The sequence below is a fragment of the Amblyomma mixtum genome, chromosome 5 (genome assembly GCF_055824585.1).
Source record: "Amblyomma mixtum isolate Tamu chromosome 5, ASM5582458v1, whole genome shotgun sequence".
In the NCBI taxonomy this organism is placed as follows: domain Eukaryota; kingdom Metazoa; phylum Arthropoda; class Arachnida; order Ixodida; family Ixodidae; genus Amblyomma; species Amblyomma mixtum.
This window is the reverse complement of record NC_143016.1, coordinates 145,078,383-145,104,861: the sequence shown is the minus strand read 5'-3', so window position 1 is coordinate 145,104,861 and position 26,479 is coordinate 145,078,383. Positions and strand designations below refer to the sequence as shown.

Below are 26,479 nucleotides of genomic sequence, written 5' to 3'. Positions count from 1 at the left end.
AACGTCCTGAAAACAAAGGGGGAAATACGGGTGTGAGAATTCAAGGAAGCGCCCATGCCTTAGAAACATCTTAGATTAATCTCAAAGAGCCTGGTCCTTTCTGCGATTAACATCTGCCATTTCTACCTTTGCAGTTTGTATTCACGTGAATAAGTGCTGCGACGCAACAATCACAAAGCCAGTATTTTTTCGTTCCTACCCTTGCACCTGTTGCTTCGGAGCCGATGACACGCTGATGTGGCGCATATGAGTTTTCTAAACACGAACACACGCAAAAAGGACGTTATGCTATGTAACCTTATAATTATTATTTGAGAATTGTACCACATACTATTCGGTGGGAGATGCGGCGCGTATACCGACAAGAAGTTAGATTTCGGTTGTGTTTTCACGAAAACAATAAAATTTTTAGGGGGTAAGCGAAGAATTTAAGATTATAAGCCGATTGCCTTCTGTGGTCTTGGATATCAGATCAAGCTGCACACGGCAAGAGTGCGAGCGATAAAGATACGACTGTGAAATGGGTTCTGTTTCACGTTTTACCCATTTTACCGCGAGACGGCGGAAAATCATTCGGGCTGCAAACAACCCTGTGCGTGGCTGCATCAATGGCGGTGGCGTGTTTTTCGCGGATTACGTTTTCTTCAAAATCCAGCTTCATCGTCTCCTTACGGTAAGTCTACACGTTTATATTTTATTCATTTGGTCTCCTATACCACTCTAAGCAGAGCTGTGTGTGCAGAACAGATTATGTGCGCAGTTACAAACGTCCTATCTTCGTTTCTAAGCCGGAAGCCATCGGGCTCTCGACTAATGCCTCTCTGTGCCGCTGTCTCTTATCTCTGTGCCGCTGTCTTTACTAACGCGCGGAAAGGCAGTCTGTGCGATGCCCTTGATGATAAGCCGCTCCTCGCGAGCTGTCTACTAGATTTTTCGTGTTTCAAGGTAGATGCGCGGCCAGAAATGTCGTTTAGCCTGTGAATGACGGCCGAAATGGAACTGTGTGTTAGTTAGCGCCGTGTGAGCTCTATTTACTTTGCACCTCCGAAAACGTACTTACTCGACAAACGTACTCGTTCAGTGGTGGATTACATTTATTTTCTTATCTTTGTGTTATCGCCTGTCTGGACCATGGAGTGCTGTTCTTTTGGAGGTGTGCATTGCTTGCTACGTATGGACGCTCGCTCGGTGCGCGTCGTGGACGCCGACGTTTCAGCAAAGTTGTCTTGTAACGCTATAGACTGGAGCGCGAGACGTTTGTCTAAGTTGTAGTCAAGCGGCGCTGGAGGAATGCTTGTAGTGTGATGGGTGAATAAAATTCGTTGCCGGCGCGAATGGACGGCGTGCTCAAACACCGCGAAGAACCCACGAGCTCCATCCCATCTCTTCTTCGTTGCACACGTATGGATTCGTCCGTGTCTGTCATCAGAGCCGTTGGCCGCCGCCGCTGGCTTGCGGGCACTTCATTTTGAAAGCTGGGTAAAGGTCGGCTCGACAAGAGGTGGCTTACATTTCGTTCCGAGTGGTTCGTTCATGACTCCCGCTCACACGTGCACAGATTTCTCGAATACCATTTGCGCTAGAGGCAAAGTATGTGTTTCTGATTTAAGACTTCTACGTTACGAAAGCGCCGATGTGACTCGCCGCTTATTTGCGCCTAAAATTAAATTAAGCTCTCGTGTTATTATAGCTGCGCCTGTAATTGTTTCATTGAAATACTTCCTACTTAGAGCACGTTCAATGCTTTCGCTGATTTTTCTAGCAGCGTTGGGTTAGGCTACCTCCATGCAATAAACACACCTCTTTACTGCGCTTTTGGGGCTGCACTTGAAGGAAAAACTAAGTGAATTTCAGACGGTATTTTATCGTGACAGTAATTTGCTGTCTCAACCTCGCGACTGCTTTTGAAACGGCGCAGCTGCAGCCTCTGTGTGCTGTATTAGTATTCTGAATAATGAGCGCGGCATGGAAGCGCTGCAACCCGCTTGTTTCTAAGAGCGCGCGCAGATGTATGAGTATGCTGTTCCGTCTTTGTGCTTCAAGTTATAGGCGAAAATCTGTGGTGAACTGGTTGCTTCTGCCTGCTGGTTTTGTATAGCTTGTGCCCGTTTGAGTATCAGCTTACGTACACTCGGCCAAATCTTTAACTGGCTCAGGTGTTGCATCGCTAAATGCACCTTGTAAAAAGGTGCCTTTTGGCTACACTGCTGGCATATTCATGTTGTAATTTGACGCGTGAGATGGCATTTCATAGTTTCTTTTTGTTAATATAATGTTTGAGTGGAGTACGTGCATGTTTAGATCAAAGTTATCAGAAATATTCATCGTCTGCCGCTATACGAAGAGCCGAAACAAGCGGAATACGAAGCAATGGTTCTGGTGGCGCATTTGCACTAATCTGGCTAAACGACTTGTCTGCCATGAAAGGAGTGGTACTTTACACAGAGAATGAGGCCATATGGACCAGATCCATTTCTACGTATGCCGCTTGTTTCAGCTGTTCGTAGTGGCAGACGAATGTTTCTGATAACGTTGATCTAAACACGCAAGTACTGCACTCAAACATTATATGAACAAAAAGGAAGCACGAAATGACATTTCACTCGTTAAATTACAGCATGAATATGCCAGCAGTGTAGCCGAAAGGCACCTTTTTTACAAGGTGCATTTAGCGATGCAACACCCGAGCCAGTTAAAAATTTGGCTGGGTGTACCAGGCTTCACGCAGGGTATTTTGAAGCGCTTCTTCTATAGCGGTTATAAGAATAAATGCTGCAATATTCTCCTTTTTGGATCCCTGTGTGAGGTGCACTGAATCTGTATATTATGGAGGTGGCATTCTTAACAGCTCCTTGCGAGTCAATGCAGATATATGGCACAATTGTTCGAAGTCTTCTGTTACAAATAAAGTAAAAGGATTGCCATAAAGAGGTCAGTATTGGCTGTAACAGTATTGCCATACAGAAATCAGTATCAGTACTGGATTCAGAGTAGAGTGCACCAGGCATTAGGGTTCTTTGTTACAATGTTTTATGACGACGCATATAATCTTTCGTGTATTTACTGATATGATTGAGCCGGCGTGATAGCTCAGTGGCTATCATGTTCGTATGGCGACCTGAAAGATGCAGGTTCGATTCCGGCCTAGGCGGTCGCATTTTAATAGAGGCAAAATGCTAAAGGCCTGTGTACTCTGCACAGGTGGCCGAAATTATTCCCCAGCCTTTCACTTCAGCGTCTCGTAGCCTGTGTCGCCTTGGGTCTTTGAACCCCATAAAACCAAACCAAAAGATCAAGATTGCCTTTCTAGGATGGCATAGCCAGGATATGCCTTGCATTGTAAAGCACATGTGTAGAGATGGAATGGGAATATTTTTTTTTTCAGTTCCTCTTATATTATTTTTTTTCCTTTGTGCTGTACAGGTAAACGTGCCCGGACGATTTACTGCACACAACAGGCCACAAGAATGCTTCTGATGAAACTAGCCGGACTGTTACTTTCAACTTTTATGTAACTGTGGTGCATTCTTATGGTGCATGTATTGCATATTCCCAGCCTGGATAGCTTGGAAATAAACTAAATTTGTAAGTATATTGATTGTTTCATGTGTGAACTCTGTCTGGTGACCTTTTTCAATGATTGTAGACAGTCTATATGCAGTCTATAGATAATGGTCTACTAACAGTTTAGTAGACATATGTCTATAGACTGTCTATAGACAAAGGTCTATAGCACTGCCAGGCCACACACCTATGGAATGTCTATAGACAGTCTATAGACATATGTCTACTGGACCAGTAGACTTTTGTCTGTAGACTGCCTATAGACGGTAATCTACAGGAAGTCTATGGCCATAAGTCTATAGGTCGTCTATAGTCCGTCTATCGACAAGTGTCTATAGACGGTCTATAGACACCTCTATAGGAAATGTATGACCATAAGTCTATAGATCTTCTATAGACTGTCTATAGACCTGTGTCTATAGACTTCCTATAGACCCATAGACTTTCAGTAGACATTTGTCTATAGACTGTCTATAGACAAAAGTCTACTAAAAGTGTATGGCCATAAATCTATAGACTGTCTATAGACCAGTCTAAAGGATTTGTCTATAGACAGTCTATAGACTTCATAGACTAAAGTCTATAGACAGTCTATGGACTGTCTATAGAAATTTTTATAAGGGCTAAGCCCTGCCGCAAGCTAGCCTTCAGCTTCAAATCCCGAAAAGACACCTCAACCGCACCTTAAAGAAAAATGTCTAAAAAAACATGCAATTGAACGCGCATATGTCATTGGTAGGAACCCATGTGCCAAGCAAGCTTCCAATTTGGCTAAAACATGCAAGCTGAATTTCGATGGAGGCTAAACGCAAGAGGCGCCCGTTGTGCTGTGCGATGTCAGTGCACGTTAAAGAACCCCAGGTGGTCGAAATTTCCGGAGCCCTCCACTACGGCGTCTCACAAAGCCTGAGTTGCTTTGGGACGTTAAACCCCAATAAAGCAATAAACCAACCAATAAAACATCCAAGCTATATTCAAAGAGATTTATTGCTATCACACACCACTGCCACCACATTGAGGTCAACCAGTGATGATATCGCTGGGATTTTGTCTTCACCTGAGATATCTGTTGCTCAAACCAGCGTCGTCATTTATGGGGGGGAGGGGGGCGTTTTTGCACCTTGCGTCTCTCTCGCCATCATTTCTTCTATCTTTGGGTGGCAGCGTTTGTGACCCAGTTCGGGTGTGACATCATCACGCTCAAAGTTTTGCGTCATCCTGTCACGTGGCTTTGTGTGACGTCATCACTCTAAATTTTGAGTCATCATGTCACCTGGCTTTGGTGTGGCGTCGTTACCTTCACACGCGACTCACTTTTTGCAAGTTATTGTCCCGTGATGTTTGAAAATAATCTTGCCACTTGCCTCACTATCAGTTCGCTTAGCCAGTCACTAATAGTGATGATGTCACCACTTTTCATTGCGTAATATTTTCTTAATGGCAATTTTTTTAATTACTTTTACTAATGAGTGGTGTGACGTAATCATCCATCACGGCATATAAATCCCTCAATAATGTATTCCTAATTATCGTTAAGCTTTTACATACTTATTCAACTGGAGTGACGTCATCATACGGATACATTTTGTGGACACGTTTTGCGGGCAAGTTCTTCGGAGAAAATTCAGGTATATTTTGCTTTCGCATTAAAAACTGTCTCGTGCTGCATCGCCTGACGTTTTCAAGAAACAAGGCGCCTGCGCCGGTTTGAAATAGGTTGAGGGCAGCACTCCCGAATAAAGTAACCCTGGTTGGATGCTCACAGGAGTGATTCTTGGCGCCCTCTTTCTCGCAGTGGTGTTGTTTGGCAAGTTCCGTATAAAATGTTCAGTCTTGGATGGTGCTTGGCGCGTTTTGCACAATCCCGTGTTGGTTTCACAATAAAAAAATTGGCGGACGCGTAACCTTCACCTTTAAGTATGGAACGCTACAGCTTGTTGAAGCGCTCCCGATCAAAACGCACGACAGAATTTTTTGTCGCGTATCTGTCGCGCGACAAAATTTTGTGTCGCGCGACAAGCTCTCTTGTAGTGCATTGTGTCGTGCGACAGGGGCTCGTGTCGTGGGTTCTTTCTCGCGACAAAAGTGTTTGTAGTGGGTTCTGTCGCACGACAGTCATCATTCCTGTATTTTGTAGTGTGCAGAAGGTGCCTGTCGCAGGATTTGTCGCGCGACAGGTTTCTGTCGTAGGTGCTGTCGTGCTTCAGGGAGAGTCGTGCCGCGCGACAGGGCCTGCGTGCCTCGACAGAGTTGCCTGTCGCGGGTTCAGTCACGCGACACTACAGCCTGTCGAGGTATCTGTCTTGCGACAGATACCTGTCGTGGGTCTGTCTTGCGACAGATACCTGTCGTGGGTTCTGTCTTGGGACAAATATCTGCCGTGGGTTCTGTCTTGGGACAAATATCTGTCGAGGCAAGTGTCGTGTTAGAGGTTGCAGTCGATGGTAATTGTGGTTTTCCACAGAAATCTCGAATTTCTGTAGCGCCATCGTGGGATAGTGATAGGCGGACATTCACCAATTTCGTGTTAAATCGCTTGCACTTTGGCGAGCCACGAAGACGATGCGACTTGCTTTGATCGATTGGCGACGATCATCGAGAGAATTAAATGAAGTGTTAATTCACAAACGCGACTCGAGTTTGCAACTCGCTTCCCTACCTAGCTACCGGCCGCACGAAAATTGGCGGGGATGAGAGGCGCCGCTCGCAATCAATCTTCTCTTCAGTTCGCACATGACAGTGTGAGCGAAAGAAGACCATGCTCAAGAGAAAGGATATGCACCAGCGAGAATGCTAGCGGTGCCTGTGAATGAGGCAGTGCTTGCGGTAGTGGCATGCTGCGAGCCACGCGAGCGTCTTCATTCCATCCGGCGCGAGCATGACGAATAGCGCTACTGAAGGATGTACTCGTGGCTGCTGTGACCTGTGCGTCTCGCAACATACTGTACCCACTACCACATGCGGAGAAAAAGCTAAGGTCACATATACGCGTCGCTTAACGTCACGTAATGAGAGTAACCTGATGGCGAAAAAGCTGGAAGATTACTCGCAGTAATCGTCCTGCTATCACAAAGGCAGCATGTATGTTACGCACGCATGACCTGTTGCCTGTATAAATGATCAAGGCGACTCCCATATCAAGTTTCCACGTTTCAGTTTTTAGCCGCGCATGCTGCAAGATCATCATAAAATATGAAAAATATATATATATATTCTTACGTACGACTTCTTTCATTGCTTCCATTGAAAATTTCATGACAGTGACACAACCATCTCGCTAAATATAGAGAACAGCGTACGAATCCTAAGGCCCAGTACAGCCTTGAGCGTGTTTGAACACGGACGCCTAGAAAGGGCGCGCGCGTGGACCGTTGCGTCGCGCCTGCGCTGTAATTTCCCGGAGGAGCAAGAACCCGAATATTTGCCAGTCGACGTGGCGTTACCCCGCGACGCCAAGGATTGGGTGGCGAGTTCTGCGACATGAAGTCGCGCCGCAAGAATTCGGTCAGTGAGTGACTTCCCCATGAGGATGTATTAGTTCGGGGCTCCCCCTCCGTGACCAAGGGGCTTAATTAACTCGCGCGAACTCTGTGACTCCCTACTGTAAACGTGCGTTTAATGTCCGTTCACACTCGCAATAGCAAAGGCCATGCGGCCAGCAGTCGCCTGCGATCGGGCAGCAGCTCCACGACACTTCCTCACACCTACAAGAGTGACCTGCAGCTCGCCTGCTCGTTTGATTCTCACGTGAAATGAGAAGTATTGGGACTGACGTCAGTCGATCGCGCGCTTTGGTTCAGTCTCCTGCGCCCTCGCGCCTCGTCCTCTAGAGTGTTCTGGTCCCTCACGCTCGGTCCACTAAAGTGTTCTGGTCCCTCGCTATTAACAGTGTGCTACGACAACCTGAGCGAAGAGTAGAATGTCGGGGCGGTTTTGACGTGCGCCACTGCCATGCAAGCGTAAGGGCGCTCTTCTCGGGACCGGCCTGCCAGCCTGGAAGCCGGCGTCAGAAAAATTCACTGGTATTGTTTGTTCACGTCCATTTACTAAGCTCTGGGATAGAGTATCGTTAGCCAATATCGAGTTGTTGGTAGAAGCGATAACAGCAAAACAAATTTTCTCCCACAGCCGCTTCTGCTGCCCATTGCAGCTCGCCTGGCTTCTGCTAGCTCTGCTCCTGAAGGGGTCGCGGAAACCGAGCTTATTTCACTATGACGCGGGGCTCACAGTAAAACGGTGGCGAGGGTAGCACCTCAGTGCTAGCCAGTTCCGAATCGCACTCAGCTTAGGCGTCGATGTGCAATCGGCTAAGCTTAGCGACGACAAGGGTAGCTAGAGAGCAGCGCGCAGTTCGTCGGCCGGCGCGCCCGTGGGCGGCGTCGTTGCCGAAAGCTCGGCTCGCTCAATGATTGGCTCAGTAGCTCGCGAACTGAGCAGGCAAGGCTGGAAAATCGAGCAGCGAGCGTCTGTCCTGCGACTGAGCGAGACTTTATTCTCACGTTTGCATGCAGCATAGGTGAACACATTTAGCACACATATATGCATCGAATATCTGCTGCCTTACAGCGTTTATTAAGCTCGTCCTCGACGTCACCGTTAGCGCGGAAACCGCGCATATCTTTATTTCACTACGAGACATGGTTCACAGTACAACGTACAGTGAAGAGAGTAGCACCTCAGCGCTAGCCAGTTCGAAAGCACTCTCAGCTCTGGCACCTGCCAGGCTTAGCGACGAATACGACATCCAGGTAGCAGTGCAAACTTGTCGCCCGGCGCGCTCGCGGGCAGTGTCATTTCTGAAAGCTCAGCTCCCGCAATGCTCAGCAGCCAGCGACTTGGGCTCGCAAGGCTGGAAAACTGAGCAGCTAGCGGCTGGACTGCGACTGAGGCCACGTTTGCAGCACAGGTAAACAACTTTTAGCTCACATATACGCTTGGGATACCGGCTTCGTTGCGGCCACCTTAAGGTGATTCTTACGCTCGTCATCGAGGCCATCGTCACCGCTCCTGACGCACTGGCTGAGAACTACAATTCGAGTGCGTGCTAAAACAAGCTGCTCGTATTTCGCGGAACAATCTGAACTCGAAAACACAGTTGCTTCTATCGGCTTCCATGTGGGCTCTAGCTCAATTGTGAAAGTACACGCGAGCAAGACGCGGCGAGTGCGAGCCGCTGTTGCATATCAGCTAAAGTGTGACGCAACTATCGGCGTAGTTTCGCAAAGCAGTTGATATCAAAGTTATCCGCTTGTACGGGTCACAGTTAAGCCCTTAGTTTCGTGTAAATCTCCGTCGAGCATGCCCGCGTCAGTCAAAGTAATGCATCGCAGCTGCTCTCAGTCCTACCGCTCACGTCCAACATATCCTTGATATGCACCAGCTTGAGGTACGGTGCATTTCTTTGCCCGTTTTGTCGCAATTAAGAGATTTTAGCTGGCAGCAAACGAAATTTCATTCCGTCAACAGCGTCGTCTGCGCCGTCGTCTGCTCCGTCGTCTGCTAGAACATCCGGGGCACCCTGGGTTAAGGGGTCACAGGATCGCAGCTTCTACAAAAGTATTTAAAAGCGCTTTAGTGTTCGCACTTAATAAAAAAATAAATTTAGAAAAATTTAAATATTTTTCTTCTGAACATAATTTAAATATTAGTAGTAAAAAAGCGCATTTGAGTTGCAGTTTTTCAACGACGCAAAAACAAGGGCAAAGCCGCTGGCGCCGGCGCCATGTCAGTGCGTGCGTTGCCTCACGTTTTGTGTTATTTGGATTTTCATGGCATTGTTTGAGTGCTTGTGCGGCGGACATGTGTGAAGAACAGAAGTGTGTTTTGGAAGCCAACGACGAGTATTACGCCCAGTCAACATCGGTGAGTTTGGACGGGCAAAGCCATGAAGAAAGGCAGCGCTACGACGTCTTGTCATCTGGAAAGGCAATGAAGACGACGGCGCGGTTTTACTAAGCCTGGATGAGCTGCATGATTGGTGAGTACCGTCACCGCTTCTCTATTACTGATCTGTATTCACACGCGTTATTAGTGTGCGGCTATATAGGGATGGCAGTGGAGGCAGTCTGCGTGCGGTTGCCTCAGCTATAATGCGTTGCCTGAAAAGAACGGACGGCAATTTCCTCGCTGGCGTCCCAGAACCCTCCTCGCAGCGCCGCCCGTCCTCCTCCTGTTTTTCTCCATTCTCCTCTTTTTTTCTTTCACGGCTGTTGCGCTCTTCGGTCTATTCCTCCGGCGAGTCTGCCTCCGCGCACCGCCGCCGCGAATCTGCGCGTCTTCTGGACCGCGGCCTGGTCAGCGCGCCTCTCAATGTGCTGACGCATGAACACGTAGGTGGTGGCAAAACGTTTATTGCCAATGATGTAAATCGTAGGGGCGCCTGGTTTGCCGCAAAAGTCTGCATGATGACGAGAATTGGTCTGGGTATCGGGCATGCAGCAGTATTGGGTATTAGAGCAGTCCGGGTTTGTAGTTGTCGCCAATGTGCAGCCTGCGCTATGGTGAGGGACGGAGCGGGGGGTGCGTATTCCCTTCGTTTGTCTCGGTAATACGAGAGAATATCACGGAAGAAGACCAGGTAGTGCGCGAGCCGGCCGCCCTAGAAGCTCGCCAGGAGCAGAACAGCTGTGAAAGAAAATACGAGCAGAATCGCAATCCTTTAATGTCTCATACTGTCGTGAGCAGGGAATGCTAGCAAGTGCGTTCGAGTTCCGGCGAAGAAAAAAAAACACTTTATTGAGACTGGGAATCGAACCAGGGCGTTTGGCACTTCAAAGGTAGTCGCTGCCATTGCGCAACGAACACGGTTTGAGCAAGAGTAAAGGCAGATCTAGTGAGCGCGCGGGTTTCGTGAGTGAAATAAAACAAATGAAAAAATTGCGAGTATGAAAAGAAACAAAAATATAAGAAATTAGATCATAAAACACGAAACATATTGGAGAAAAGGCACATCTAGTGAACGCACGGGTTTCGTGAGTGAAAGAAAACAAATAAAAAATGCAAATATGAAAAGAAACAAAATAATAAAGAAATTAAACTATAAAACATGAAAAATATTAAAGAACACAGACCGCGTGGTCCAGAAAACGCGCAGATTCGCGGCGGCGGTGCGCGGAGGCAGACTCGCCGGAGGAATAGACCGAAGAGCGCAACAGCCGTGAAAGAAAAAAAGAGAACGGAGAAAAACAGGAGGAGGGGCGGCGCTGCGAGGAGGGTTCTGGGACGCCAGTGAGGAAATTGCCATTATTTTGAAGACAGTGATCGCATGTGGAAGGCTGGCGCATATGTACTAGTCATTTGTAAACTTTTTATCTGTGCTTCCCCATTGGAACAGAATTTGGCAATATTATGTCAGTTAGGTCGTTCTTGTGTCTTCCCTGAACTGTAGGCGTCCATGCTTCCTCTCCTTCAGGGCACTGAACTGTTGGGGATGCGACTGCACACTTATTTGGGATTTCAAGCTTTTTGCTGTATGCCTCGCTTATGCGGCCCGCTTTCAGGTCGTTCGCAATTGGTGATGGTTTGTTATTCATTTTCACTTTCTCTTATTTATTCTTGGTTGACTGCCGGCAGCAGTTCTCCGCGCTCGGAACTGTTCCCAGGCACGGAACCCTACCCACAGACCTCCCTGCACCTCACTCACCAGTGTTCTTCGGTATTTTTTTTTTTGCTCTTGCCCCTACTTGCATTACCACTCGACAAATGTTTTGCTGTTTTTATTTGTGTGGAATTTGTTAAATGCACTACTAATTTTCGTATCATGCTCAGTTGTGACGTGAGATATCGGGCTCCTTGGTATTGAATGCATGTCTTTTGCATTTTCTCTTCTCATTTATGCAAGGTAAACTGGTCGACTGGGTGCTATGTTCAATTTAAGAATACATTAGACGCTGGTGCAAGGCACCCTAATAGTAATTAACTAAAGCCTGCGCATGCTATATTCGAATAGTTGGGCTCTTTTCATCATGCATAAGAATAAAGCGGTATTCCAGCCAGCTCATCTTTCAATGTGGTTATGACAGTCATGTAAATGTACTCAAAGAATGTGTATGGGTGTTTCACATACAATCTCCTTATTTATTTTGTCATGGGCCACCTCATTGCTTTTTGTGTTCCTATATTAATACCTCATTTTAGTTTCTGAAGCAGTCGACAGTTTGTTTTGTCGTCATTCATGACAATGTCACTGGCACTGACAGCTGTTGGTCGGGACGTATTTATCTGCAGTTGCCAGCTGCCAGCATCTGCTGGGCCATGCGTGCTTCCTGCCTTCAGCTGTGCCATCCCTCCAAGCCATTCATGGTAATTATCTTTTTCAGTTACGCATACCTTACCTGCCTGTTTTGAAAAATATTTTCAACATAGGCTCACTGCTGTGTTTAAAAATGCATGCAGAACTCTACATGCACTTTACAGCAGTACCTCAGCTTATTACATGAACTGCAAATTTGTACGAAATATAGCCGCTCATGTAGCTCTTGACACTGCGCTGTTATTATAAAGTTGAGCCTGCTTCAGGTGCAGTGACTATTCCACACCTGTTGCCTTTTATGCATGTGTGTCCTCTAAAAGGGCCAAAATGTTCGTTTATCTTTTAAAAACGTGCTGTACAATAATACTTTAATGGTATTTCTTGCTTGTACACTGAAATGTCAGTCAGTAAAGTAACATTGTATGATGACACCAAATCTTGCGTGGCATAGCATCCTTGCAGCGTACTTGGCAAGCTCCTGTCAGCGCAGATGTATTGCTGGTTTATTGCTGTGGCATGTGGTTATACTGTACAGTTTGTACCTCTACGTTCTTGAAAGTATCCTTGAAAAATTTAAAATTGGTTTTTGAGCCAAGGAAGTGACAGAGTAACTGTCTCACATCTTGATAGGCACCTGAACAATGATGCAAGGGAAGGGATAAAGGAGGGAGTTAAAGAAGAAAAGAGGTGCCGTAGCAGAGGGCTGCAGAATAATTTTGGCCACCTGGGGATCTTTATCCTGCACTGACATCAAACAGCATGCAGTTTAGCCTGTGTTCACTTGGGCCTGCATAAAAAAAAAACGAGCAGACCTTCTTAGAACTAACATTTCATTGCACCAGCTACTTTGTAGTTTTGACTGCAGTGACCTGAAATCAACGGTTGTTTACTTTGCACAACCCACATACCCTGAACAAGATGTGATGATGCTAGACGAGGTGACCCTCTCTGCATAGCAGCAGGTTGGTTCAGGAAATGCGAAGACTCATGGAGAACCGCTCAGTTATATTTGATTTCATGTTATTGTAGTATTAATGGTGAGTTGTAGTATAAGTGATGAATTCTTGCAAATGATTGAGGACATCAATACTCAGTGTGAAAATGAGAGCTAAATCAATACTTAATAATCAGGAAAGAGGCCTTTTTATGAAATGCAGTAAGGTACTGGAAGTCGAAACAGAATACACCTCGGCCAGGTCATGCACAGATATAGAGCATTTGAAAGAAATGGTTGGGAGAATAAGAAAGGGGTTTATTGCCTTAGGCATGCACTCAGAAGTTACGAGCAGCACCTTGCAGTATGCTCAAAAAGAAATTTTAAACTGCTTTGCCTTTGCTAAGCTGTCGGGAAAAGTGGGGTACTTTACAAAGGGCTTAAAATTGAGAACAGTGCGGTGAACCACTCAGGAAAATCATAGGGTTAATGATAAGAGATTGGGAGAGAACTGAGTTGGTTGGAAATAAATGCGAATTAAAATCTGAGCGGGAATCATAAATGGACATAGGCAGGACATACATTTTTTAAAGAAGCTGGCTATCCTTTTGGATAGTGGAGCGGTTACTCACAGCAGGAAATTGTGCTCTTCTTGCTTTCATTTTATGGACATATGCTTTGTGTCTTACATCTCTTGGCCTGCCATAGGCAGCATATGCTCATAATAAATTTTTACCTGTCTAATTATGTGGCACAGGGAGAATTGAACTATATAACCTCATCAATGCACACCCTCTCTGAAGTGAACTTTGTCAGCTCCGTCAGTCACCACATTGATGCATGTCACCCCAAATGGGAGCCGTCATGGTGGCTGAGTGGTTATTGTGCTTGGCTGCTGACCCGGAAGAGGCAGGTTCGATTCCAGCCAGTTTTGATTCCAGCTGTACTAGTCTCATTTCAATGGAGACGAAATGCTAGAGGCCCAGGTACCGTGTGATGTCAGCACACCTAAAGAATTTTCCAGTCCTCTACAATAGCGCCCTGTATAGCCTGCGCCGCTTTGTGGCATTAAACCCTTTAAAACCAAGTAAAGTAATGGATACGTCATTTCCAAAAATTGTTTAAATTTATTATTTTCTAAACGTTAACAATTTTCTGCACCTGTTTTCCTTCGTCTTTCCCTCTTATTTCCTCCCTCATGCTAAGTAACAGGTAAGTGATTTTAAGTAAATATTTTGTTCATTTCATTAGGAAAGTTTCTCTGTCTCTCTCTATTGCTTTGCTTTTTGTATCTGCAGTATAGTATTATGCAGAAATATGTCAAGATTAGATCCAAGAGATATGGCCTAGATTTTAAGTTCTATAGTCAACCACACATTACTTATTACGCTATCAAGGCTTTTTTTTGGCATGTGCTACCGGTACAGAACTGATGTGGCCTACAGCGGTAAATATTGTTTGAATGTGCATAAATTGAATAGGAAGGCAAATTTCCCATTTGACTATGTAAATAGATCGGGCAATCATGTGCTCACAAAGCTCATAAACTTTTCTGTTTCCAAAACTTTCTGTAAAAGGCACTGACTCACTGAAATACACTACAGTTACTTTTGCCTAATCCTGATATTATTTACTGAAGATTGGTTTGAGGGAAAGTCCACTGAGCTCGAATGAGTGCACGGCAGCTTGTCTTTGTCCAAAGTATTTGGAGAATAATGAATTTTGTTACCTGGCAGAGATAAAGCAAGGATGGCAGTGTTTTGTAATGTCCACAGGGCATTCTTCCAAAGCCCAGTATGCATCTAATTCCTTCATTTTGTGCAACATAAAATGTCTTCCCTTTACACTCATGGTTGAAACAAAATGCTATTTGAATACTTCACCACTCAAAAAATGAAGGCCATTGTGCTGCTCTACAAAATATCAGGCTGCAGCGGTTGTTGCGAGGCAAATTCACCAGGTTGTCATCATCATCAGTCTAACACCCAGTGCAGGGCAGAGGCCTCTCCCATGTCTCTCCAATTAACCCTGTCCTTCGCCAGTTGTGGCCACCGTATCCCCACAAACTTCTTAATCTCATCCGCCCGCCTAACTTTCTGCTGCCCCCTGCTACGTTTGCCTTCTCTTGGAATCCACTCTATCACTCTTAAGGACCACTGGTTATCTTGCCTTTGCATTACATCTCCTGCCGAAGCCCATTTCTTCCAAATAACCCACGTTTTTTTCACACCTATTTGTCAGGCTCCGCGTTTTTTTCTCACCTATTCGTCAAGCTGCAAGCCACTTGCACGCTCTACAAACCTATTTAAAGTACATTATCCAGCATTGTTGGCATGGAGTGTGTAGTGCTAAAACAAAAAATAATACAATAGCTGATGATCTGCTAGAGCAACAGAATTCCAAGAGTTTGAGAAGGGCAGTGGGAGAACTAGCAAGGCGGGATAGCGAAATTCGACAAGCAGTGGACAGGGATCCTGCAACTTGTAGAGGACAGGCAAATTGGAGACTTGTGGAAGGGGCTGTAGTCTTGAGTGCGCCTAGCCGGCCTTGTGATGCATTGTATAGGGCCCTTTGTTTTTGAGTAAAACTGGTTTCTCCTGATTGTTGCATTCCAGAAAGATTCATCAAGATTGGGTTAAACCCAAGTTTCGCGTGCAAATGTGCCTGTAAGAAAGTGTAGATTGATAATGCATGAAGCTAAAGAACCACTGGAGAGTAGTGGATACGTCTCGTATTTCTTCGTAGCTATATTGTTTAAACAGTGCTGGCTATTTTAATTCCTTTTTAATGCTTATTGCTTGTCGAGTTGCATAAAATTTTAGGATAAATTGAAAACTGCAGGTAGGTTTAATTACAATAATTATACCCGTATTTCTGAAGCTCTGTTCGAAGAGAGGTCCACATTTTGTGTGCATGCTTTGAATTTGATTATTTTCACACTGCAAAATGGAGGACAGGTCTGCTGTGAGAGTTTTTTTGCAATGAAGCGAGAGCAAGTGGTGCGGAATGCTTGTTACTGTGTCGCCCTGCCAATATTTCTAGAACCCCTGGGACCACTGAGCTTGTGAGTATCTATGACTCAAAAGGTCGGAGCTGATTGCCCATTCCGTGGTTGTCTGTATTAACCGGTGCAAGGCCAAGGGCTCATAGCTAACAAGCATATGACACCATAGAACTAGATGCAGTCAGGCTGGGACTGTGCAGTATGTCAGTGTTAACGAGGTCGTGATAAACGAGGTTTACTCTGCGAAGCTAGTGTGAAATAATTGTTCTTATGGAAAATATCGTTTTTTCTTAGTCATTGCAGCAATACAAGCATATAAAATCTGATATCTCTCACTCATCCCTCTATGTTTCAGTTTCAAGGGACCAAGAGTTGCGTGGAAGTCGTGCAAGCCACAAAGTTGCATGCGGCTTGAGCCAGCAATCAGGAGCAGGCTGGGAATTTGCGAATTGCCAGTTGTATTCGCTCAGTCAAGCAGGCTTTACTGTAAGTACAGTGTTTTCGCCATAGCATTTCTTTGAAAAGTACGCATTGAGCTTGAATAGGACAAGCTGTCGGTCTAGTTGGTCTGATCCTTTGTGGTTGACAGAGCTTAGAAACACAGACTGGGGTCAGAAAGAAAAAATATGAGGGCACAGGTGCTGACTACAGATTTATTCCAGAATCACCGAAACACTGCATATATAACCAAAACACAGGCGCCAACAGGTGGCAATTTTATGCACTCGTGGCAACAATAAGTGATATGGCCAATAGTGGGAAAACAACACAAACTAGAAACAGAAACCAAGACTATAGAGCAGGGAAGGATGAAACCATAACAAGGTTAAAGGAATAGTTTTAAGCAAGTCATTTTTAAGACCACCAGCACGTGAAACAGTGGAACGGTTTGACCAAAATTTTCAAGTACTGGTCTGATAACACGGAACTAAAACACTACACGCAAACACAGATCAAGGGCAGTGAAATAAAAGTAAAATGGCAAGAAAAAACATGCCGTGAAAAGAAAATGGTGATTGGGCAAGCAAACAAGAATTGGTCTACAAAGGTGAAGTGAGCTAAAAAACTGAAAGAATAAAAGGGGAATAAATGCACATGAGCAACAAAGGTGAAGCCAAGAATTAGCATGGCTACAGGAGGAAGATGAGCTACTGTAAAAACAAGAGAGATACAATATCAAAATATGAAATTCAATTAGTATTAAAGATAAAAGCAAACAAAAACGCGAAAATAGAGGAGTTGGCAGAAAAGTCAAGGCATGCAAGATGTTTTTAAAACCAGGGCTAGGTCAAACATCCTGAAGAAAGGCAATCTTTTTTTCTGAGGGTGTTCTTGCCCATTAATCCTCGAGCCTCAAAATCCCGGCGGCTCCCACCAGTTCGTCATGTCGGCTTATTCTGGTGCTTTTTTAACACAATGGCACTTTTTCGAACATGGGTGGCATGGCTTTTTTCGGTCACAGTTTTGGCAATGGACTTGCAGATTTAGGACGTGCTTGTAGGCCAGTTGGTTGGAAATCGTTAGAAAAACCGCAAAACAGAATGGGACAAAGGCAGGCAAAACACAAGGCGGTACGACAACTGAACATTTATTGAAGAAATGAGTGCTCATATGGATCAGTTGCGCATGTAATCTGCAAACAATCATTGCAAAAACAACCTAGGGAGGGAAACAAATTCCAATTCTTTCTGAAAAATGGACACAGAAGGCGTGCTATCCCACCTATCTGGCTTCGACCTCAGGATGGCAACAGCCTTGAGAATTTCTTTCCAACTGGCCCTTTATTCATCCAATAATAACGTGCAGTTCAGTTTAGGTTAACAGTCTTTACAACTGGGACAGTGGACAGGCAGGCAAGGTCGTCCGGGCCTACCCAAGGAATGCTAATACTCTTGCAAGGGAGTGTTTCACCATCTACCAATTTGGCCGGTATAAAATCGACCACAGCTGAGAGGAATCGTGTACACCACCCCCGTTGCACATGGCATGAGGCATTCAAAAAGTACCGCCAACGGGCATGTTGTACGAGATTCCCCTCAGCTGTGGCCAGTTTTATATCGTCCAAAGTGGTAGATGTTTACACATTTGTTTGCAAGAGTATGCGTGTTCCTTGAGTAGACCCGGAGGCATCTGCCGTCCCACTCACTGTCTCATTGTAGACTGCTATCCCAAACTGAACTGCACACAGATTATTGGATGAAGAAAGGAGCAGTTGGAAAGAGAAATTGTCGAGGCTGTTGCCATCTTGAGCTCAGAGCCAGATAAGTGTGTCAGCACGCCTACTGTGTTCATTTTTCAGGAAAATTAGCGTTTCTGTCTGTGTTTCCCCCGGTTGTTTTTGTTTCGTTTTTGAGCAGGTGATTGTCATATTTGCTCAGCTCTATGGTTGCCATTGAATTTTTTTGCCTCTTTACGATTGTTTGCAGATTACACACGTGACTTGTCTATATAAGCACTGCTGTTCAATAAATTTTCAGTTGTCAGTACGGCCTTGTGTTGTCACCTGCCTCTGTGTGATAGTTTTGTGGTTTTGCTCTTTCCGACTGGCAGATTCCCGAGAAATGTACCCGATAAATCAATCTTATGCTCCCTTATCCTTTCATTGATGCCAATGTATACCTTGCCGCAAGACAAAAGGATTGATTAAATGCCTTCCGCGCATGGCGCTAAGGGTTTTCTGTGCTGCGTGGTGCAGCGTCTTTTTTTTTTCATTAAGGATTCCGCAACTGCAATAGGTGCTAGGGGGTCAGAGAAGGCAATGTCTACTCCTGCTTTCTCTCCGATTTTCTTAAGGTTCTGTGAAATTTACCTTTAGAAAATTCGAGAGATAGAGTAGATGCTTTTTTTGCCGCCGCCCCCCCCCAATCACCTATCACACCTCTCTAGGATCGTCAATGAAAAAGAAAAAAGAAACAGGCTGCACTGCATTGCACAGAAACCCTTAGTGGCATGCACAAGAAGTGCTTTCTCAATCCCTTTTTCTTGCTGCAAGGTATACATTGGCATCAATGGAAGGCTAAGAGAGCATTACACTGATTTATCGGGTACATCCCTTAGGTACCTGCAAGTCCACTGCTGATAATGGGACGCAAAAAAGCCATGCTGCCCAAAGTTCGAGAAAGCCACTGTGTTAATAGAGCCCCGTAATAAGCTGACGCAATGCAATGGTGGAAGCCGCAGAGATTTTCAGGCTCCGGGGTGAATGTAAAGAACACGCTTGGTTTCACTCGGAGGATTGCCTTTCTTTGTGGACGTACTTGATCTAGCCCTGGTTCTACATGTGTGTTACATGCCTTGCCTCTTCTGCCAACTTCCCTCTTTTGGTGTTTTTCCTTGATTTTTGCCTTCATACTGGTTATTGAATTTCACTTTTTTATATTTTATCTCTCGGCTTCACTGCACGTCATCTTCCACTTTTAACCATCTTAATTGTTGGCTTCACCTTTGTGGCTCATGCGCGTTTTTATTCCCCTTTTATCCTTTTAATTTTTAGCACACTTCACCTTCGCTTGTTGCTTAATTCTCGTTTGCTTACCCAATCGCCATTTTGCTTCTATTGCGTGTTTTTTCTTGCCATTTCTCCTTCATTTTTTTTTCACTGCGCTTGGTCTGTGTTTGTGTATAAGGTTTTTTAGTTCCATTTTATCAGACCAGTTCTTAAATATTCTTTCGGTCAAACCTATCCACTGTTGGCAGTCTTTTAAAAATGACTTGCTTATAAATTTTTCTCTCACCTTGTTCTGGTTTTATCCTGTGCTGTGTCCTCTGGTTTTTGCTTCTAGCTTTTGTTGTTTTTCCACTACTTCTCATACCACTTCTTGTTACCACGAGTGCATAAATCGCTGCGTGTTGGTGCCTGTGGTGTGGGTATTTATGCAGTATGTCGGCAGTTCTGGGAAAAGTTTTAAGTTCAGTGCCTGTGTCATCTTTTTTGTTTCTGTCCCTTGTCTGTATGTCTGAGTGCTGTCAACCACAATCGGTGCATTGAGCTGACTGCTCTGCAGCTACCCATGTGTATGCAATGAAGTGGCTTCAAGAATAATTATACAAAAAAATTGATTGCTTAAAATTTCTGGCATGTTTTTTAGGAAAACATTTGGCATTTAAAGGGCTAAGAGTGCTCTGAAAATCTAAAAATTATGTGCTTCTTGGGGCCTTTCCTCAAATTTCACATAACCTTGTAGCGTGATGCAAGACGTTCAAGTTGTTACCCACAGTTTACTTTTTTGTTGCCCACTTATTGGCTGCCACCTTCTTTGGGAGGCAGTGTCATGGGGTTTGGGAGACAATCTGATTCCTGTGTGTTGGCTGAAGCTGTCTAAGCTTTTGGATGTGGGGAGCAGGTTCACGGTGCCAACTTTTGGCTGTAACTACAGTTTGGCCATGACTGTTAGTCCTTTTCTGTGATGCAGTGTCATTTATGTAATGCATAATTTGATGATGAAGCAGTCTCGGGGGTTGCGGTGCTCAGCTGTTGACTTCAAAGACACAGGATCGATCCTGGCCGCGGCAGTCGCATTCTGATGGAGACAAAATGCTGGAAGCTTGTGTACTGTGCGATGTCAGTGCACGTGAAAGAACCCCATGTGGATGAAATTATCAGAGCCCTTCACTATGGCATCCCTCATAGCCTGAGTCACTTGGGACATTAAACCCCATAAATCCAAACCCATTTTGGTACTTCTCAGCTTCGCCGCTGGCCTCTGCAGGCCAGCGAAACCTCCCACAAGTTGACGAACGGCAGTTTTTACACCATTCGTAAATGCCTACATAGACGCTACATCATTGGTGGCAAAGGTTGCCAGATGTGCAAGCGTTTCCGGTAGTTTTTCTCTGTTGCTTTCGTCAGGCAGCTTGCAAAAGATGTTTTACTAGGCTAATAAACGGTGAGGTTCATTGTGTTCTTAAGGTGGTGCAGCGTGATAAAACAGACACTTAATAGCCATGCCATGCTTTTTTGTAGCCAAAGGCAATTTTTCGCCTTATTCTCATCATCATTTGCCTTTCATGCTTCCTCGAGGGACGGCAGTTGGAAGAAGGTCTCTAGAGCAGCTCCTTGTCTGAAGAAATGCCGAGTGGCATTCTTCAATCCTAACTGCCCATCAAATGGAAGAGCAGTTGTTTTCTCCACTCCACAGAGTGGAGACGGAGTATCGAGTTGAGGCGCACTTCTGAATTCGGCGGTTAGCCTTTCATAGGCAGCAGATATGCGCAATAAACTTTATTTGCTGTTAATCTTCCAGTTAAACACCAAATCCTCCTCATTCCTCATCAGTGCACACACTGTGTAAGGAACTTTGTCACTCCATTTGTCACCACTTTGATGTATGCCATCCCTAATTCAGGGGCTGTATAATTTTTGAAATTTTGTTGAAATTGCTTGAAAACCTTTGCAATTTCCTGCACCTCTCTTTTTCCCCCAAGTCCCAAACCTACGCAGAGTGCAAGTGGGTTTTTAAACTCCAGCTAAATTTTGTTATTCATCAAAGGGCTTTTCTCTCTACTGCTTTGCTGGGTGTATCTGAAGTATAATTTTATGCACCAGTGTGTGAAGCTTTGCTCCCAGAGCTATTAGCCCGAGGTAGTAATTTTAGAGCATTGCGTTGCGTTCTCAGCCTGGTTGCGTTTTGAGCCTGAGTTGTGCTGATTCCACGGATAGAACCCAAGTTGGCAGCCTCCAATGCAGCAGTGTATCCCAGTAGTTGCCATGGGAGCCGAGGTGGTTAGATAATGGAATAAAATAATAGCAGGTGGCAGTGTGATGCTCGAGCACCACAGCTCGAAACTAAACTATATCGATCAGTATATGTATATCTGTCTGGCAGGCATTAAAGTCTGGCTGCTTAGTCACGACATTCCTGTAAAATTAGTGGGTGAACCGTTTGGCATGAATGTACCAGATGGTGTCATACGATTCAGCCTGTCGTGCAGCATAAACTTACTAGTTAAGTTAGAGCCTTTCTTGCAGCACGGATTCGAACTGACAACCTATGTTAGGTGTATTAATGCTCATTATTCGATCTGCTCATTTTTTATATTCAACCACACTAACATTACTTATTACCCCATCTGTGCAGATTCCTTCTGGCACTATTTGAAGCTGAAGGGTTGCTCGGCTGAGGATCTCCAAAAGTACCACAAGAAGGTGACGCGCTACCTGGCACAGAAGTGCTGTGGCCTGCGGCGGTAAATATCTGTTCAAGCCAATAGTCTCTTGTTATATGCATGAATAGATTGGGTAAGCTCATGTGCTTACAAAACTCGTAACTTGACTGTATTTCCTAACTGTCTGTATGGTACACTTAGGCACTGGAATAACCTGCAAATCGCACTGGAATTTGCCTACTATAGTGAGATACTGCTTTACCCAAGTTCTGCTTAAGGATAGTCTGCTACTGAGATGACACACAGAAGATTATATTTATGAACCAGACTGTTAACAGCACTTATGGACCACATTAGCAGACTGTTCTGAGACCGCACGCAGCCAGGCTTTTCAGCGTGGAAGAGGCGGCTTTAGACAAGGCAGGCGAGCGCTCTGTTCCTGCACATTAAGTAGATGTCGGATGAATCTCGAAAAAATATGAACGACGCGCCAGGAATATGACTACTACAACCCTTCGGAGATGTGCAGTGCACAGTATACGGCCATGCCAGCGACATGTCTTTCTGTTCAAACTTTCTCTAAAACCGCTGTCACTATGCAGAAGCAGGTAGCAGTATCTGTACTAAGAATCTCTTAGTGAAGCAGCGCAACGGCACAAGGCCAAGGGAAGAAGGGGACAAAAACAGCGCTGAACTGACAACAAATGTTTATTCCGGATGCTAACAGCATATATATACTCTTTTGCACCTTAGAAAAAACAAAGAAACAGAGAGCAGCAGAAAGTATCAATCCCAGTCATTATGCGCATGCAGCTGTATCGCGTGTACATCGATCATTTGAAATCAGGAAGTTGTGCTCTTTCACCGAGATGGCAACGGAAGGAGTGCTGATACAATTCGCACCCAGCTTCATGATCTCAGATGCCTCAATAATCTCTCGTGTAAGCTTATCCTTGTGTTTGGTAACAACTTGGCTATTTTTGAATTCTGGGTAACATGAACAGTCACGACAGTGAGTACCTATGTGGCGGGCCGCGTTCTTGACATTGTTTGCGTGCTCTTTAAGTCTTTCATTAAGACACTGGCCAGTTTGGCCGATGTATGACCCACCACACTTCAACGGGACTGAGTACACCACGTTGTCTTGGCATGGCACATACTTCATCCTGTGGTTTTTCTTGCAATTATGACCAGATTCCGATCTTTTATCCGGGCGATTAACTCTCGCACACAAGCCACTCAGTCTGACAGGAGCCGAAAAAACATCTACTCCTGCCTTTTTGCCTATTCTCTTCAAATTGTGGGACACAACATGAACATAAGGTATTACTGCCAGATTTTTTTGCTTGGAATGGGGGACAGCTTTGCCCTCCTTCAGCTTTTTCAATATCCCTTCTGCTACTGATGCCAGAATATGAAGGGGGTATTTTGCGTCTGTTAGCCTATCAACCTGATTGGAGAAACTAAATTCAAACTTGTGTGGGCAGGATTTTTGCATGGCATTTTGAAAGCATGACGCCACAATGCCTTTTAACAAGCTTCGAATGGGCTGAGCTGTATGGAAGTAAGGGCTTTTTACCCCTAGGATCAAATGCCCAGCATACATGGAAATCAGTAAAATATAAGGTCAGATCAAGGAACTTAATGCGATCATTCACAGCCACTTCATGCGTAATTTCCAGCGGCGAAAGCACTTCACAGAATATCGCGCACAGGTCATTCACTTCCGCAACGAAGCTAGCCGGGTCACAATCTAGTAAAATTAGGTAATCATCTACATATCGGAACACTCTTGCAACTGTTGAGCTCATGAGTGATTGTTCGAGTGCCCTGTCAAGCTTAGCAAGGAACATGTCACTTAGCAATGGAGCGATGCAAGATCCTATGCAGATCCCATTCTTTTGAATAAAAACAGTTCAAAAGAATGGGATCTGCATAGGATCTTGCATCGCTCCATTGCTAAGTGACATGTTCCTTGCTAAGCTTGACAGGGCACTCGAACAATCACTCATGAGCTCAACAGTTGCAAGAGTGTTCCGATATGTAGATGATTACCTAATTTTACTAGATTGTGACCCGGCTAGCTTCGCTGCGGAAGTGAATGACCTGTGCGCGATATTCTGTGAAGTGCTTTCGCCGCTGGAAATTACGCATGAAGTGGCTGTGAATGATCGCATTAAGTTCCTTGATCTGACCTTATATTTTACTGATTTCCATGTATGCTGGGCATTTGATCCTAGGGGTAAAAAGCCCTTACTTCCATACAGCTCAGCCCATTCGAAGCTTGTTAAAAGAGGCATTGTGGCGTCATGCTTTCAAAATGCCATGCAAAAATCCTGCCCACACAAGTTAGAATTTAGTTTCTCCAATCAGGTTGATAGGCTAACAGACGCAAAATACCCCTTCATATTCTGGCATCAGTAGCAGAAGGGATATTGAAAAAGCTGAAGGAGGGCAAAGCTGTCCCCCATTCCAAGCAAAAAAATCTGGCAGTAATACCTTATGTTCATGTTGTGTCCCACAATTTGAAGAGAATAGGCAAAAAGGCTGGAGTAGATGTTGTTTTTTCAGCTCCTGTCAGACTGAGTGGCTTGTGTGCGAGAGTTAATCGCCCGGATAAAAGATCGGAATCTGGTCATAATTGCAAGAAAAACCACAGGATGAAGTATGTGCCATGCCAAGACAACGTGGTGTACTCAGTCCCGTTGAAGTGTGGTGGGTCATACATCGGCCAAACTGGCCGGTGTCTTAATGAAAGACTTAAAGAGCACGCAAACAATGTCAAGAACGTGGCCCGCCACATAGGTACTCACTGTCGTGACTGTTCATGTTACCCAGAATTCAAAAACAGCCAAGTTGTTACCAAACACAAGGATAAGCTTACACGAGAGATTATTGAGGCATCTGAGATCATGAAGCTGGGTGTGAATTGTATCAGCACTCCTTCCGTTGCCATCTCAGTGAAAGAGCACAACTTTCTGATTTCAAATGATCGATGTACACGCGATACAGCTGCATGCGCACAATGACTGGGATTGATACTTTCTGCTGCTCTCTGTTTCTTTGTTTTTTCTAAGGTGCAAAAGAGTATATATATGCTGTTAGCATCCGGAATAAACATTTGTTGTCAGTTCAGCGCTGTTTGCCCCTTCTTCCCTTGGCCTTGTGCCGTTGCGCTGCTTCACTAAGATATGTCAGACCAACTCGCCCACCAGTTCATGTTGTACTAAGAATTCGTACCTTAAAGGAAAAAAGAAAGCGCTATGTCCACCTTTGGCACGATTTCTGCAGTGATGTGCGTTCTGCCGGCTGACAGTACACCGCTTGCTTGGTGTTGTAGGCCTAACATGTGCTTTACTCAAGGTGTAGCGAGAAGCGCTTTTGAACTAGCCACCAGCGATCACAGAAATGTCTACTCTTTTTACCGCCTCTACAATAACTTTATGGTGGTATGAACGTGTAGTTTTTATTCCCGCAACGTCTTCGTAAGTGAAGCGCGCGGAAAAACGGGCCAGGCGGACCGCCTCGCATTGATAGATGCGGGTTGCATGCACGGACTCATTCTGAGCCGTTGGCAGAACAGTCATTACAGGCCATGATGCACTTGGTCACACGTTGCATGCACGTATGCATCTTGATTTCTATCTGGAAACAGCTTGGTTGATGTCACTTCTGTCAGTAAAGTGCTCTGCATGCCAATGTCTCTCCCATTCCGGACGGTTACCGCCAGCCATCGTATGAAGCGGCGTGTGCATATTCTTCAGTTGTATAATTGAGGCTTTAATGCATTATTCCTATGGGTTTACGTCGGGCCCGTGCCAATTTGATGTTAAATGTGGATCGTTGCATGAAAGGGGAATGCATAATCAAGATTCCACTGTATGACTTTTGTAACATTTGCATGCATTTGTTGTGTATGCATACTATATATATCACTTCTTTTTCTTCACCTAGGACAGTCTGAACAAGAGACCTGCTGAAGAAAAATTCTGTATATATGTAAATAAATAGTCAATTTGCTCCAAGTGAGGTGTTTTTATACCTGGCTGTACTGCAGGAATGCATCGAATGTTCAGTCAGACTGCTGCTCTGTAGCTGCATATTAATTGACAAATAAAGCGTACTTGGTAATGACTACAGGAATACAACACACTACACAAATGCACTACAGAAGGCAGACTACAGAGATACGACACTACAGAATTACGTCACTACAGAAGACAGACTACAGAAATACTACACTACAGAAAGACTACAGAAATACTACACTACAGAAGACAGACTACAGAAATACTACACTACAGAAAGACTACAGAAATACTACACTACAGAAGACAGACTACAGAAATACTACACTACAGAAGACAGACTACAGAAGTACGATACTACAGACTACAGAGGACAGACTACAGAAATACTACATGCCCAAAATACGACAGACTACAGAAGTTTTCTGTCGTAAATTCCTGTAGTGCGTTTTGACTGGGCTGCCAGGGTATTACTCATGTACGCATAAGTACACAAGGACACTTCACGAAGTCAAAGACCACAACGCATTCCCTAGGTCCACTCTTATTCAGTTCCAACAGCGGGACTTCGTAACCAGTTCTGCGCGTGCTCG

At 44.9% G+C, this 26,479-nt stretch overlaps 1 protein-coding gene across 3 annotated transcripts; it reads left to right on the top strand.

Moving 5' to 3' along the window:
• The first annotated feature begins 9,193 nt into the window (after positions 1 to 9,193).
• On the top strand, positions 9,194 to 25,883 carry LOC149343985 (uncharacterized). Of its 3 annotated transcripts, none has more exons than XM_089546115.1 (6): positions 9,194 to 9,541; positions 11,140 to 11,218; positions 11,791 to 11,865; positions 16,109 to 16,239; positions 21,831 to 21,939; positions 25,818 to 25,883. In XM_089546115.1, exons 1-6 carry the CDS (start codon positions 9,526 to 9,528, stop codon positions 25,867 to 25,869), a joined length of 462 nt encoding a protein of 153 aa, XP_089402241.1. In that variant the 5' UTR covers positions 9,194 to 9,525; the 3' UTR covers positions 25,870 to 25,883. The 3 variants fall into 3 exon arrangements, with proteins under 3 accessions (XP_089402241.1, XP_089402240.1, XP_089402244.1); XM_089546114.1 differs by having other exon boundaries at positions 11,137 to 11,218; XM_089546118.1 differs by having other exon boundaries at positions 11,137 to 11,218; positions 25,813 to 25,883.
• Positions 25,884 to 26,479: the final 596 nt, after the last annotated feature.